We start from the raw sequence: 12,332 nt of genomic DNA on the forward strand, positions 1-12,332 counted from the left end.
GATAACCTGTGATAACTTTGGTAGTAATCTCATATGTCATGCACATCCGCACTCACACTTATGCGCACTGAAAGAGCTAAATCAGGAAAAGCAAGGTTTTGGAGGTCCAGAGCTACGTCACTGTTAATTTCTGGGTGAATGAATGGGGTGGTAGTAGGAGTCAAACAGTCAGTGGTCATGGCAAAGCAGGCGGACGAGCTGGGGAAACAATGGGGCCTTTGGCAGGAAGCTGGTCTCCTGAGTGTCCTGCCTGTACTTGGTGGTGAGGGGTTTTGAAGAAAAACGACCCATTGTCTCTCTCATCCTGCTTGTGAGCCTGAGCAGTGAAACGATGCCTCTGGATGCCCGCCCAGGATGACCTACTATAAAGCATAGAATAAGCTCCTGCTTTATCCACATGGACAGGTAGGTAAAGCCTTTTATTGTCGTTTTTTTTCACAGTGGTGGATTATGCTGAAGGCTCCCAGGGTATGCAGTTGTTGGCTTTATACATTTGCCAGCATTTGAATTCAACTGGATATGTAACCTCAACTTGAAGTCAACTGGCGGAAAATAAGTAGGTCTGCTCATTACATTTTTGCATACATAGTTTATTCATATTATAATCTTAATAAAGATGGTTAAAGAGACCCAAAGTCGGGCTTAACGCTGTGTTAAGAGGTTTAGTTTTTTTCATGCAGCTGACCATTGTCTCATATTGTATTGTTGTTTCATGGTGTCAGTGATCTCTATTTCATCCCTGAAAATAGAGCTGACTTTATTATGTGTTGTTTCATTAAAAATAAATTGTTTAAATTAAATCCGGAGAAATTCTATGAGCACTGACTGATAAAAAAAAAATAGTCTCTGGTTGTTGTCCGTTGTCCTACAGTGAACGTATCTACGAAAGTACTGGCCAGGAAGCAAAACTAAGCTATTCTGTTAGTTGATAATTCATTCCGAATTTAATAAAGACTAATTATAAATTAAAAATAAGTAATTTATTCGCTTGGACAGTCTGAACTAAGTTTGATGCCAAAGACCTCGATGTTCCTTTGAGTTAGTCAAGAGATAACACATTTTAACAATGATTAAATAATGTCTAATAATGTCTGATTTTCTACCACAAACACCATTATTTTGTTGCCATAGAGGCTCAAATTCATATTCTAGTAGACAGCTGAACACTAAAAAAAGTTATTGGTTTATGTCCTGTACTTTTGAATGGTACTGTTTCTATAAAGTATAAAGTAAAAACAATTAATATTTTGATTTGGTGCTTGACAGAATATAATTGAATTAAAACAAAACTAAAACATATTAGGTAGGAAAACTATTTTTTTCTCAAATCAGAAAAATAAAAATAACCTATTTCAGTGTCACAGTGCTGTGAGCAATGTAACAGGAAAGCCTGAAACAATGAGACTACAGCATGTATAACAACCCTTCCTGTTTGATGTAGCTTACATATGAGTTGTAGTTGTTGGGATTTCTAGTGAAAGCTTGTATGCCATATTGTAGTTGCAAATGACAATGCCGCTAATGAATTGTACAGTATCAACTTTTCAAGTATTTATTCTAGACACTGCACTCCTCTGCTACCATAATTGGGTGCAGTGAATGTCTTCAGCTTTGAACTTTGTGCAGTCTGACACTGGTTTCTTTTAATGTTAAACTGGGTCATTGACCCCAATATCAGGACTGCTGTCCTCTCACATGCTGGGTAGACAGGTCACTAACCTCAGATAGTGTCCAAAATATTTGTCAAAGTCCATGAGGAAAGTCAGTTGAATACATGATTGCCATCTAGTGGATAAAAACATACACTGACAAAAGTAGATAAGCTACAGGTTTTCAAAGCAAACATATATATTATCATTGATTAATATGTATTTTTTTTAGCAGGTCCTCTTCTATTTCTATTTAGTGCATCAAGAAAATATTCATTACACACATTTTTACAAAAAAAACCTAATGACCTTGAAGGTAAATGTATCGCCTTTTCTTAGCAATTTCACTGCCTAAATAGTCAAGCTTGAAATGTGTCTCTAACATGTGTTAACTATAGTACACTATACAGTATGTGCACATGTACAGTTCTGATCTGAGCTTTTATTTCGTAAGTGTGCGCCAAAGAGGGTGTATTGCTGTTATCAGTGGTCCTGCAGCATTGCTACCAGTGTCTGGAGTTCACTGACTTGGAGAAGGGCAATGGTGCAAAGGCATCTGGAAGGAAGGAGATGCAGTAAACATATCTCTGGTAGTCCAAATGACCCTGACTAGGTCTGCCGCTCCTTTGGGCTTGCCTCAGATCAGCTCATGACATAGCCAGTTAAGACAAGATAATGTCAAAGATTAAGGCCCTCAAGCTCTGCAAGGAAAGCGCTATTATTTTGTTTATTTGGATGGGTGGCTGTGTGTTGGATTTTACTGCCCTGATGGAAAACTTCATCAGCCACTGTGTGTAAGAATAATGATGGGCAGTAAAACAATTAAAGATGATGTACATTTTGATAAAAGAAAATGCTATTTTATTAATTCACTTGAGGGTTCAACTATGATAAATTGTGTATTCATTTTATTTTGGCCAAAATGTTTTACCACACTGGCAGAGATAAAATTCATTCATTCATTGAGGAAATACAAAATACTTATTTACAAGATACTTTTAAGGACCCCTGTGATCCAAGGGCTGTCGAGCACATTCAAATTAGTGTACTCTTCTCGTGATGTACTTTAACATGAGTAGTATTTTTTTTCCTTTCAGAATAAGGACATAGTCTCCATCTACTCACCCTTTTATTTATTTTTTTTCAATTGAAGTTAATGTTGACAAAGGCCAAACATTATATGGCCCCACTGTACTGTGCAGCCTACTGTCAGTTATGTACAGACAAACCACTGGAGTTTACAACTTTTCTGTGAGAAATAGAACTGGCAGAAAAAATCAGTTCATAGCAGAGTGTTAACTGTGACAGAAATGTCTAATGGGTCAAGCAACACTCACTCTGTGCTTTTTTTTTACTTCCTATTCACAAACACATAAAAATAAATGGGACATTATTTTTGAGCTCTTAATGTCTATAGGTCTGCCAAATACCTTACATAAAGCATCCACACTGATGTATATTAAGAGTTTTACGTGGCAAATCTTTACTACCTACCAGAATGATTAGAGTATATTAAGGCAATAAAATTGAACCTTATTCAAATATTGCTCTACACATTCATTTGCTCCTGTGCTTTAAATAATTTAAGAATAAATTTAAGACTTTAGTTTTTAAGATGTATAACATGGAATGAATATGAGGGTTTTACCTGTTATGGTAAATAGTTTTGAGATATAATGAAACACCTGACTAGTTTATTCCCTTCACACATATTAACCACATAGGTTGTGTTTGTTTTTTGTACACCAGTGGCTTGGCTTATTTTATAGCAACTGAACCAAAGTACACTAGTAATAAAAACAAGTTTCCATTGTTTTGTGAGTGCAGTGTTAAAACAGTGTAATGCAGAGACGCAGAGCCCTGGCTGAGGGAAGTTGTTGGCATCCACCTCAAGGCTTTTCATCTCAGTCGCTTCAGTGGAGACCAGCCTTAGTAAAACTGGCACGGGACGCACTCACCCCGGGGGTAGGATAGGCTCAGCTGAGAAACTGGGAGAAAAATGAACAAATGAGATGGGACTGCCACCACTCTCAGGCTGCCTATGGGATAGCCCCCCACAGCCTGGTAAGAGCAGTTTAATGATAGTGGTAGGAGAAATGAGAGAGAGGAGGAGTCCAAGCACCAAGTTGCATGTTTTTGCTCTGGTGTCTTGTGTCACTCTTTTCTCTGAGGGTGGGTGGAGGCGGGGGGGGGGCATCCAAGTCACATGGTGGAGCTTGATCTGTTATATAAACACCGACCTCCACAGCCCCCAGTCTGCTCGCATCAACTTTTTTCAGTAAATACATGTGGATAAAACTCTTGTGATGACATTGGTGGCGGCCAAGGAGAGTTGTTCGAGATGTTCACTCCTCCATGTTGCATCACTTCAACACTCGGCTACCCTGCAAACCCTCACAGCTTCCAGTGACCTCTTAAAAGTGAAACTGTCTGGGAATAAAAAATCATTCGGTCAAAATATTTCTGTCACTGACAGTATACATTTAATAAATTGCAATAAATGTCTGAAATGGCTCATACAAGAAGTGCAAAATTAAATAAATATGAATTATTATTATTTAAAAATTGTAAGTGAATCGTTTATTTGTCAGTTGTCTTTGATTTTTTGACAGTTATATCTCACAGATGCTACCACAGTTGAAAAAAATGTATTTTACATTTAACACTAAATATAACTTGAACCTAATGAATATTAAACACCATCATTTGGGTCACATGATGCCAGTCCTTGTGACAACAGCAATGTCAGACAGTGTCTTACAGGGGAATACTGTAACACTTTCCTGGCTCTGGGCAGTTCAATCAATATTTATCAACATGAACCACAGTTTCCCAAAGCTAGAATAGCCTGAATTGTCAGAGGACACGGGGACAACACATTCAAAACTAGACATTGGTTTGACTCCATGCATTTGTGCACTTTTGTTTTGAGCAATTTTAATATTTTAATGCAAATACTAATTCACTCCTGAAGAAAGGAACTGTTGTCAAAAATACAGTTTTGCATTTATCACATACATGCTGCTCTATCATGACAGAACAATGGAATTAACTGCCCCAGTGTGGAGACATTTATTAATGGTAATCCATGTTTATCCCTGACTGATAATTATCAACTATTTGTCAATAATTAAAATAAAAGACATATGATTGTAATATGTCTGTTTCTATTGTATAGACAGTTACCTGGTTACCTTGCCATGTCAGATTTGTAAAACTAAAGTTTTTAGTACTATTTTAGTAGTATAGTTAAAAATATGTCTAACCACAATTGATGAAAGCAATAAACCCTATTTTAAATATAATTTTGACCTAATAAAGAGACATGTATATTAACATCAAAGATAGATTATTCAATTAAAGCATAATAAAACCTCAATGAGAGTTAACCACTGGCAGCAAGTTCTTCTCTAACTGTCTAGGAACATACACTCTAATTGACTTCGGTTGAATGTTCACTTATCAACCATCTCCACTGGACCATCTGTGTCTTTTGGATGACGTGAAGATTTTGGATGGAGAGGAATGCGCTGCAACTTCAAAACACGTGCTCATCCGTCCCTTAGGGATAGCACATGTCCAAACCCCAAATGCTCTAGTCACTCCAGCAGCATCCCCCGTCTCCTTTTCCTCAGTGCTGCACCAGGGGTGCTCGCTACGCCACATCTCCTCAGTCAGACGGTGAGGGGAGCCTTGAAGGCGAGGCCTCTGGAGGATGCATCCTGCAGGCCCAGATGGCTGGGCTCTTAAAGCGTTCTTTAGACCACAAACTACTCAAACAGAACAAGATTTAAATGCAAAGACTTCTCATGTGATGGTATTTTCTCATGTCTCGTTGCAGTTGTCTTGGCTCTCTGACTAACAGTCTCATATTCTTATATCAAGACACATGAATTCAAGAATTTTTCATCATCATTTGCGGAACTGAGTTAAAACTGCAATGTGATTTATGGTGGCCCTACTGATGTTGCTGAACGTTATTCTTCGCTTTATAGCTGTATACAGGTCATAACTAAGGGTTATTGAGGGCCTTGTGAAAGTAACATTATAATAATATTTTCCCTGTGACAATGACCAGACACATTTCATTAATGCAAGCCAGACACCCACCCGTTTGTCTGTCGTCTATTAAAAGTAGTTGAGCTGATATCCCTTCCCAAACTTGACAGCAAGGTCTGGCACATAAAATAAAGAAATGGAGAAATTCCTTTCTGATTTTAATCTTGCATGAATCACCTCCTGATCTGTACTTTGTCGTGTCATTTCAGGCTTAAAAAAAATTAATTATATGTGTGTGTGCGAGGGAGAGAGAGACTGCTGTCCACATATAGTCGCTCTTTCTCCTCTCGTAAAAAAAAAAAAATCCATCACATGCCTTAAGTAACAACGTGTGCTACTGCGCTCTGCAGGACGAGGTGAAAGCTTGAAGAATAAACAAGAAGTCGGAAAAGATGTGTAGTGGGAGTACAGAATGCGACCCATCCTCTGCTCTGTTATCTGGCCATCTGCCTGGATGGAGGATCTAAATATTATGACACTTGATATGACTGAGTGTACCTGCTGGTTACATTCTAGCGGATCTGCACAGAGGCAAGGTGGCTTATGTCTCAATGACACTTCTGTCCTCAAACTCCCTGTCTTTGTCTCCCCAAAGTTGTTTTTTCATAACTGTCACCCACTGTAAACTGTTATGTAATTGACAGATAATATAGAGGTGGCTAATCTGCATTTACTGTGGTTGATGTGTATGTGTGTGATACAGAGAGGTTGAGAGAGAGAGAGAGAGGAAGAGCTGTGGATGTTTTGTTAATGGCCTTTTTGAATATTTGCAAATGTAAAGTCTGCCACAACTTTATATACATATTTTGTGTGTCAGTGAGCTACTGCTGATGCTGCATAAATGTTTGGAGGACATGAAGATGTTAACCTGCAAGAGGCTGACATATATAGATTGATGGAGATGTAGAGAGAAAGAGAGAAAGTAAGAGAAACAGTGTGAGAGAGAGAGAGAGAGACCCTCATCATCTGTGTTGAAAATGTTGCACATGAGCATTGGGGAAAGGCTGACTGTGTTGCGATTAACACGCTCCCTCAGCTGGGTGTTCATTTCAATCTGCAGTACGATATCCTCAAGTCTGAACCCTTGGATGAGGGTCACTTGCCAGAGGAGGATTTTTTTCTGCCTCTCTGTTTTTTATACTTCCTTCTTGGGCAGAAGGCTGGTGTAATAGAAACCAGACACAAGCCAGAATGTGAGGCATTCACAGCGGCGAGACCTCACTTCTTCAGAGTGGGAAAACAGGATATATAGAAAGTCTAGTCTAAGTTCGGTCATTGTTTTCCCGTTTTTTGCTATTCTCGAAGTTGTCAATAAAGGGAAAAGGCCAGGATATTAGGATGGAAGTGGTATTCCATGGATCAGACTGTGCAGGGGATGTCTAGAAAAGGCAGAAGAGACGTTCAGGATGGGAAATGCATGTGCAACTTTTCCAGGTGGGTTGTTTCCGTTATTGACTTTCCCCTAAAGAAACTATATGATATAGACTATCCTGTCATATAAACACACATCACATTTTGTTACAGGGAATTTCTGGACTGCTTCTGTGTCTGAATTAACGCTTCTAAAAGATCATTTCATGTCATTGTCATTCAAATGTGAATATTCTGCTATAGTGACAAAGGAATATAACTAACGTTTAAAGAAGACATTGTTATACTTTCATCCAACAATATGATGCACCCTAATTCATGTAAAATAAGACTGCCCCTGCATTTATGATGAAATTCCTGGTCCTACAATTGAACAATATCTTATGCATACAGTAGGTTCTTAACTATACCTATATCATCTAAAATATTGTTACCTTAATTTACAGTAAGAATATCCATTTGTAATATGTCTATTAAAAAGTGGCTCTACTTTTTAGAATCTAAAAATCATGAGTGAATGTATTTGATAAATCCTAAGGTTCTTTTGTAACTACAATACCTTTGTAGCTAATACTGTAAAATAAGTTTCTGAAACATTTAAATCCTAAAAGGTATGGCCCTTGTTGTTGGCCATTTAAAAAATATTAGAAATGAAAAATATCTATTATTTGGCGTACGTAGCTTTGTATGATATCTCAACAGAAGAAAGACTTCATGAACCCAAACATGATCTCAAGCTATACATTGTCAAAAGGAGAAACGTACATTATGTTGCATTTACATTGCTGCTCTTAATGTGAACATGTCACTCTTTATCTTCAGTTAAATCAAATCTTTATATATCCAACAGGCAAGTCCCACTTCAATTAGAAACCTCTTTTCAATGGAGACCTAGTTAAAACGGTAACAAAAAACTAAAGCCAGACAAAGCAGCAAATAATTAACATAACAAGCTGTAGAACACATCAGGCAGATATGTCAAGATCAGGTATAATGTTGTTGTTATGATATTAAGGTATAATGTTGATGCTATGATACACAGCAGATGTATTCAAACTTTGGTGTAAATCCTCAGTGTAGCGTCCCTCCTGTCATGCCATCCTGGGGCAGACATGAGCTGCCCACCATAGGTGCCATCTGTCTCCATGTGGCTGTACCCCTCCCCAGCGTCAGCAGTGCTGGATCTGGAGGGGAGGCCTCGTGGCAGAGCAACAAGCCTCTCCTGTTTACTCAGATGGCAGGGGAGATGGCACATCCCACACCGGGGAACGCAGTCATGAGATCAACATTAACTCTGCAGTTCTGCCCCATGAATGAAGGGACAGACACACTATGCTGTCTCCTCATCGCAGCTTCATTCACCTCACAGTGTCAGTAGTGACTGTGAGGCTTTATGTCATCTGTTTTTCTGTGTGTGTGTGTGTGTGTGTGTCTGTGTCCCTTGGCATGAAGAAACGCAGAGTACAGTATGTTTCTGAAGTGGCACTCTGAGTGGAGTGCACTCTTGTAGCAGAATGGGCTTTTCATACATTCAGAGCTGTCAGATTCGTTTTGTGTTTTCAGTCACCCTCTTCTAGTGTTCAGCATGTTCTTGGGTCAAAGCTCTAATCAAAGTGATTTTTGTTGCTGGCGGTTTGTTTTAATCTTCCCTTTGCTACGTTTGCTATTTGCCATTTTCTGTTAGACTGGAATACTAGAAATACTGCATACTGTGTGTTTAGATATGGTGGCTGAATGACATCACCCTGCTTACCAACATGCATCGACACAAGCCATTGTCTGTTGTTTGACTGCAATCAACTCAACATGAACGTCTCCTCTACATCGCAAAGTAATACTGTGGAGATGACTACAGTTGATGTTTGAGACATTTGCAAACTGTACATTGTCACAAGCAGTGCTGTCCTAAGTGAGGCCCGCTGGCCCACCATAAGGTTCGATTTGGCCTGAAAGATGTTTCTAGCAAAAAAAAACTATTTAAAAACAAAATTATAACATAAATTTATCTTTAAAGTGGTTTATATTTATGAGCTAGAATGTTCTTTAAATATATAGGATCCCTAAATATGAATTATTTTTCATAATCTGAACATGGCGAGAAGAGTGACACTTTCAATTAAGGGACTTTGGGATCCTAATATCATTTCGCATCTTAAGAATACAATAGGTGCTGCTTTTCGGTCTTCAGTTTTGGCCCTTCAAAGTTTGGGCATCCCTGTTCACATATATGTGACACATATATTACTCAATTAATTGATTTTAAACTGACAACACAATTACAGAATAACAGTGACTGTGTTTGTAATTGATTTGTTTCCCTTTGAAAAGCATGCCACATTTCCTATAAGCTATAGGTCCACACTGGATTAGAGTTTAAATGATTATTAGATTTATCAATTAATTGATGGAAAAGTCAAATCAATCATTTATGTCATTTTTTGAGCAAAAATGCCAAGAATGATCTCGTTCCATCTTCTCAAATGTGATTATTTGCTGGTTTTATTAGCCTTATATAATGGTAAACTGAATATCTTTGGGTTTTTTAAGTGGTGGTTGAATAAAATACGTATTGTGAAGTAATAAGTTTAGGTCATAATCTGCAGATTAATCGAGGTTGAAAATAACTAGTTGCGGCCCTAGTCTGCATTTGGTTAGTAACATTAAATTAATTTGCAAATCAGCTTTCAACAGGTCCCTACTTACATCTTAATCAATTCTTTATTTTTTCTTTACAGATTCTAGTTGAAAAGCTTGTTAGAGCAACATGAGCTGGAGCTTTCTCACTCGTCTTCTGGAAGAGATCCACAACCACTCCACCTTTGTGGGGAAAGTGTGGCTGACTGTGCTAATCATCTTCCGCATTGTGCTCACAGCGGTTGGCGGTGAGTCAATCTACTCGGACGAGCAAACCAAGTTCACCTGCAATACCAAGCAGCCAGGTTGTGACAACGTATGCTACGATGCCTTTGCCCCTCTCTCGCACGTGCGCTTCTGGGTCTTCCAGATCATCATGATCTCCACTCCTTCCATCATGTACATGGGTTACGCCATCCACAAGATAGCCCGAAGTTCAGATGAGGAGCGCAGGAAACACAACAGGCTCCGCAAAAAACCTCCTCACTCCAGATGGAGAGAGAGCCACCATCTGGAGGACGTCTTAGAGGAGGATGAAGATGACGATGCTGAGCCCATGATCTATGAGGATACACTGGAGGTACAGGAGGCCAAACCTGAACCAGTGAGCAGCACTAAAGACCCACCAAAACATGATGGCCGCCGGAAGATTATGCAAGAAGGTCTGATGAGAATCTATGTTCTTCAGCTGATGTCACGAGCTATTTTTGAAATAGCTTTTCTTGCTGGACAGTACCTCCTTTATGGTTTTCGAGTTAATCCTTCATATGTATGCAATAGGGTGCCCTGTCCACACAGAGTGGATTGTTTCATCTCCAGGCCCACAGAGAAAACAATCTTCCTCCTTATCATGTATGTGGTAAGCTGTCTTTGTCTCGTGCTAAATGTTTGTGAGATGCTTCACTTAGGAATCGGCACTTTTCGGGACACCCTTCGCATGAAGAGGAACCGGGGCCGGCGGATGTCCTACGGCTACCCGTTTTCTCGCAACATCCCAGCCTCCCCTCCGGGGTACAACCTTGTGATGAAGACAGACAAACCTAGCAGGATCCCCAACAGCCTCATCACCCATGAGCAGAACGTGGCCAACGTGGCCCAGGAACAGCAGTGCACCAGCCCAGATGAGAACATCCCTTCTGATTTGGCGAGCCTACACCGGCACTTACGTGTTGCCCAGGAACAGCTTGATATGGCCTTCCAAACATATCAAACCAAAACCAACCAGCAAACCTCCAGAACCAGTAGTCCTGTATCTGGGGGCACCATGGCAGAGCAAAATCGAGTCAATGCAGTCCAGGAGAAACAAGGAGCGAGGCCGAAATCAGCCACAGAGAAGGCTGCAACCATTGTAAAAAATGGAAAGACCTCTGTCTGGATCTAGATAAATCTAATTTAGTAAATTAAAAATTAAAACCTTTTAGGACTCTAGGACTGCACTGAGACACAGCTGGAGGATATGTGTGTGTGCGTAAGATGCGACTTTGGACAATAACAACAATTTCAATCACACCAGCTGAAGGAGTACAATACACAGTTTTTGGGAATTAAAAAAAAAGAAAACACACATGACGAAATTATCAAATCCATGAATCTTCTTTGTTACTGTAGTGTGTCTTTTTGTGCTTGCCATAGCTTTTGGAAGATTAACATGTGCTTACTTAGTTAAACATCTCTAATTCCAGCTAAAATGTCAAAGTATAAACAGACTGCTTCAAGCTATTTATTTGATCTACCCTTGACTGCCGCTGAACTGGATTAATTTGAGGAAATCTAACTTTCTAAGTGTGTGATTGTACCCTCAATCCAAATTTAAAAATGCAGTGAAAAACACTGTACAAATGCACAATGACTCATTTCTGAAGAACGATGATTGTTGTTGGAACGATGCATGTTTATTATTTGGGGTATTTTTGGATGTAGTATGGATGAGTGTTGCTGGAAGCAGATTAAATGTGAAATATTTTGATAAAGATAATGAAACAGGGCTGTGTCACTGTAGGCTCTTCTGGTTAACATCTGCTCAGTGTGATGATCTTCAGTCATTGCGTGCAAAGCCTTTATCTATTCTATATTTTCTAAAGCCTTGCAGTCACATCTAAAGGGGAAGAGGTAAGTGAATAGAAAATCTGATTATTTTCTAAACTAAATACTGATTTTCTGCAATCTGAAGCAGATGATGCATGCTTTACAACTGAGAACAGTATACACATAGGCTACAGTAGAAACCCCAACCTTAGCTCTACATTTAGCTCTACATTTATCTTATGTTTAGGCATGTAAAGTTTATTCTGTCATTGAAGCAGTATGTTTCTAGAGTTGGTTTTAGAGTAATATTTAATCCTGCCTTCACTGTTGTCATACTTCAAAGTGCCTCAAACTTTTAAAGACTGTTCATGAAGAAATAAACTTATTTGAAACCTCTGATTTCTTGCTTTACAATAGACATCTGCTGGGCAATGGTGCATTCTTGAAACTGCAAAATGAAAAGTCTAATTTAAAGTTAGAAGCTTGCGATAAAGTTTATAGACAGGTATGTTGTTACAGAAAAAACCTTTCAGATACAAACTGATTCAAACTGTCCCTTTGTGTGTGTTCTCTAAGAAGAATTTTGAAATGTAT

At 39.0% G+C, this 12,332-nt stretch overlaps 1 protein-coding gene across 2 annotated transcripts; it reads left to right on the forward strand.

Annotated features, from left to right (window-relative positions):
• The first annotated feature begins 220 nt into the window (after nucleotides 1-220).
• cx47.1 (connexin 47.1) lies at nucleotides 221-12,128 on the forward strand. 2 transcript variants are annotated; one of them, XM_035670202.1, is made up of 2 exons: nucleotides 221-405; nucleotides 9,815-12,128. In XM_035670202.1, the coding sequence occupies exon 2, from the start codon at nucleotides 9,844-9,846 to the stop codon at nucleotides 11,092-11,094; it is 1,251 nt and encodes a 416-aa protein (XP_035526095.1). In that variant the 5' UTR covers nucleotides 221-405; nucleotides 9,815-9,843; the 3' UTR covers nucleotides 11,095-12,128. The 2 variants fall into 2 exon arrangements, with proteins under 2 accessions (XP_035526095.1, XP_035526096.1); XM_035670203.1 differs by lacking the exon at nucleotides 221-405 and adding an exon at nucleotides 415-556.
• The last annotated feature ends 204 nt before the right edge of the window (nucleotides 12,129-12,332 follow it).

Source organism: Morone saxatilis, unplaced genomic scaffold, assembly GCF_004916995.1.
Source record: "Morone saxatilis isolate NCDOM2014 unplaced genomic scaffold, NCSU_SB_2.0 Contig23, whole genome shotgun sequence".
NCBI lineage: Eukaryota > Metazoa > Chordata > Actinopteri > Moronidae > Morone > Morone saxatilis.

Coding starts and splice junctions, on each gene's coding strand:
- cx47.1 (XM_035670202.1), top strand. CDS start 9,844: ATGAGCTGGAGCTTTCTCACTCGTCTTCTGGAAGAGATCCACAACCAC.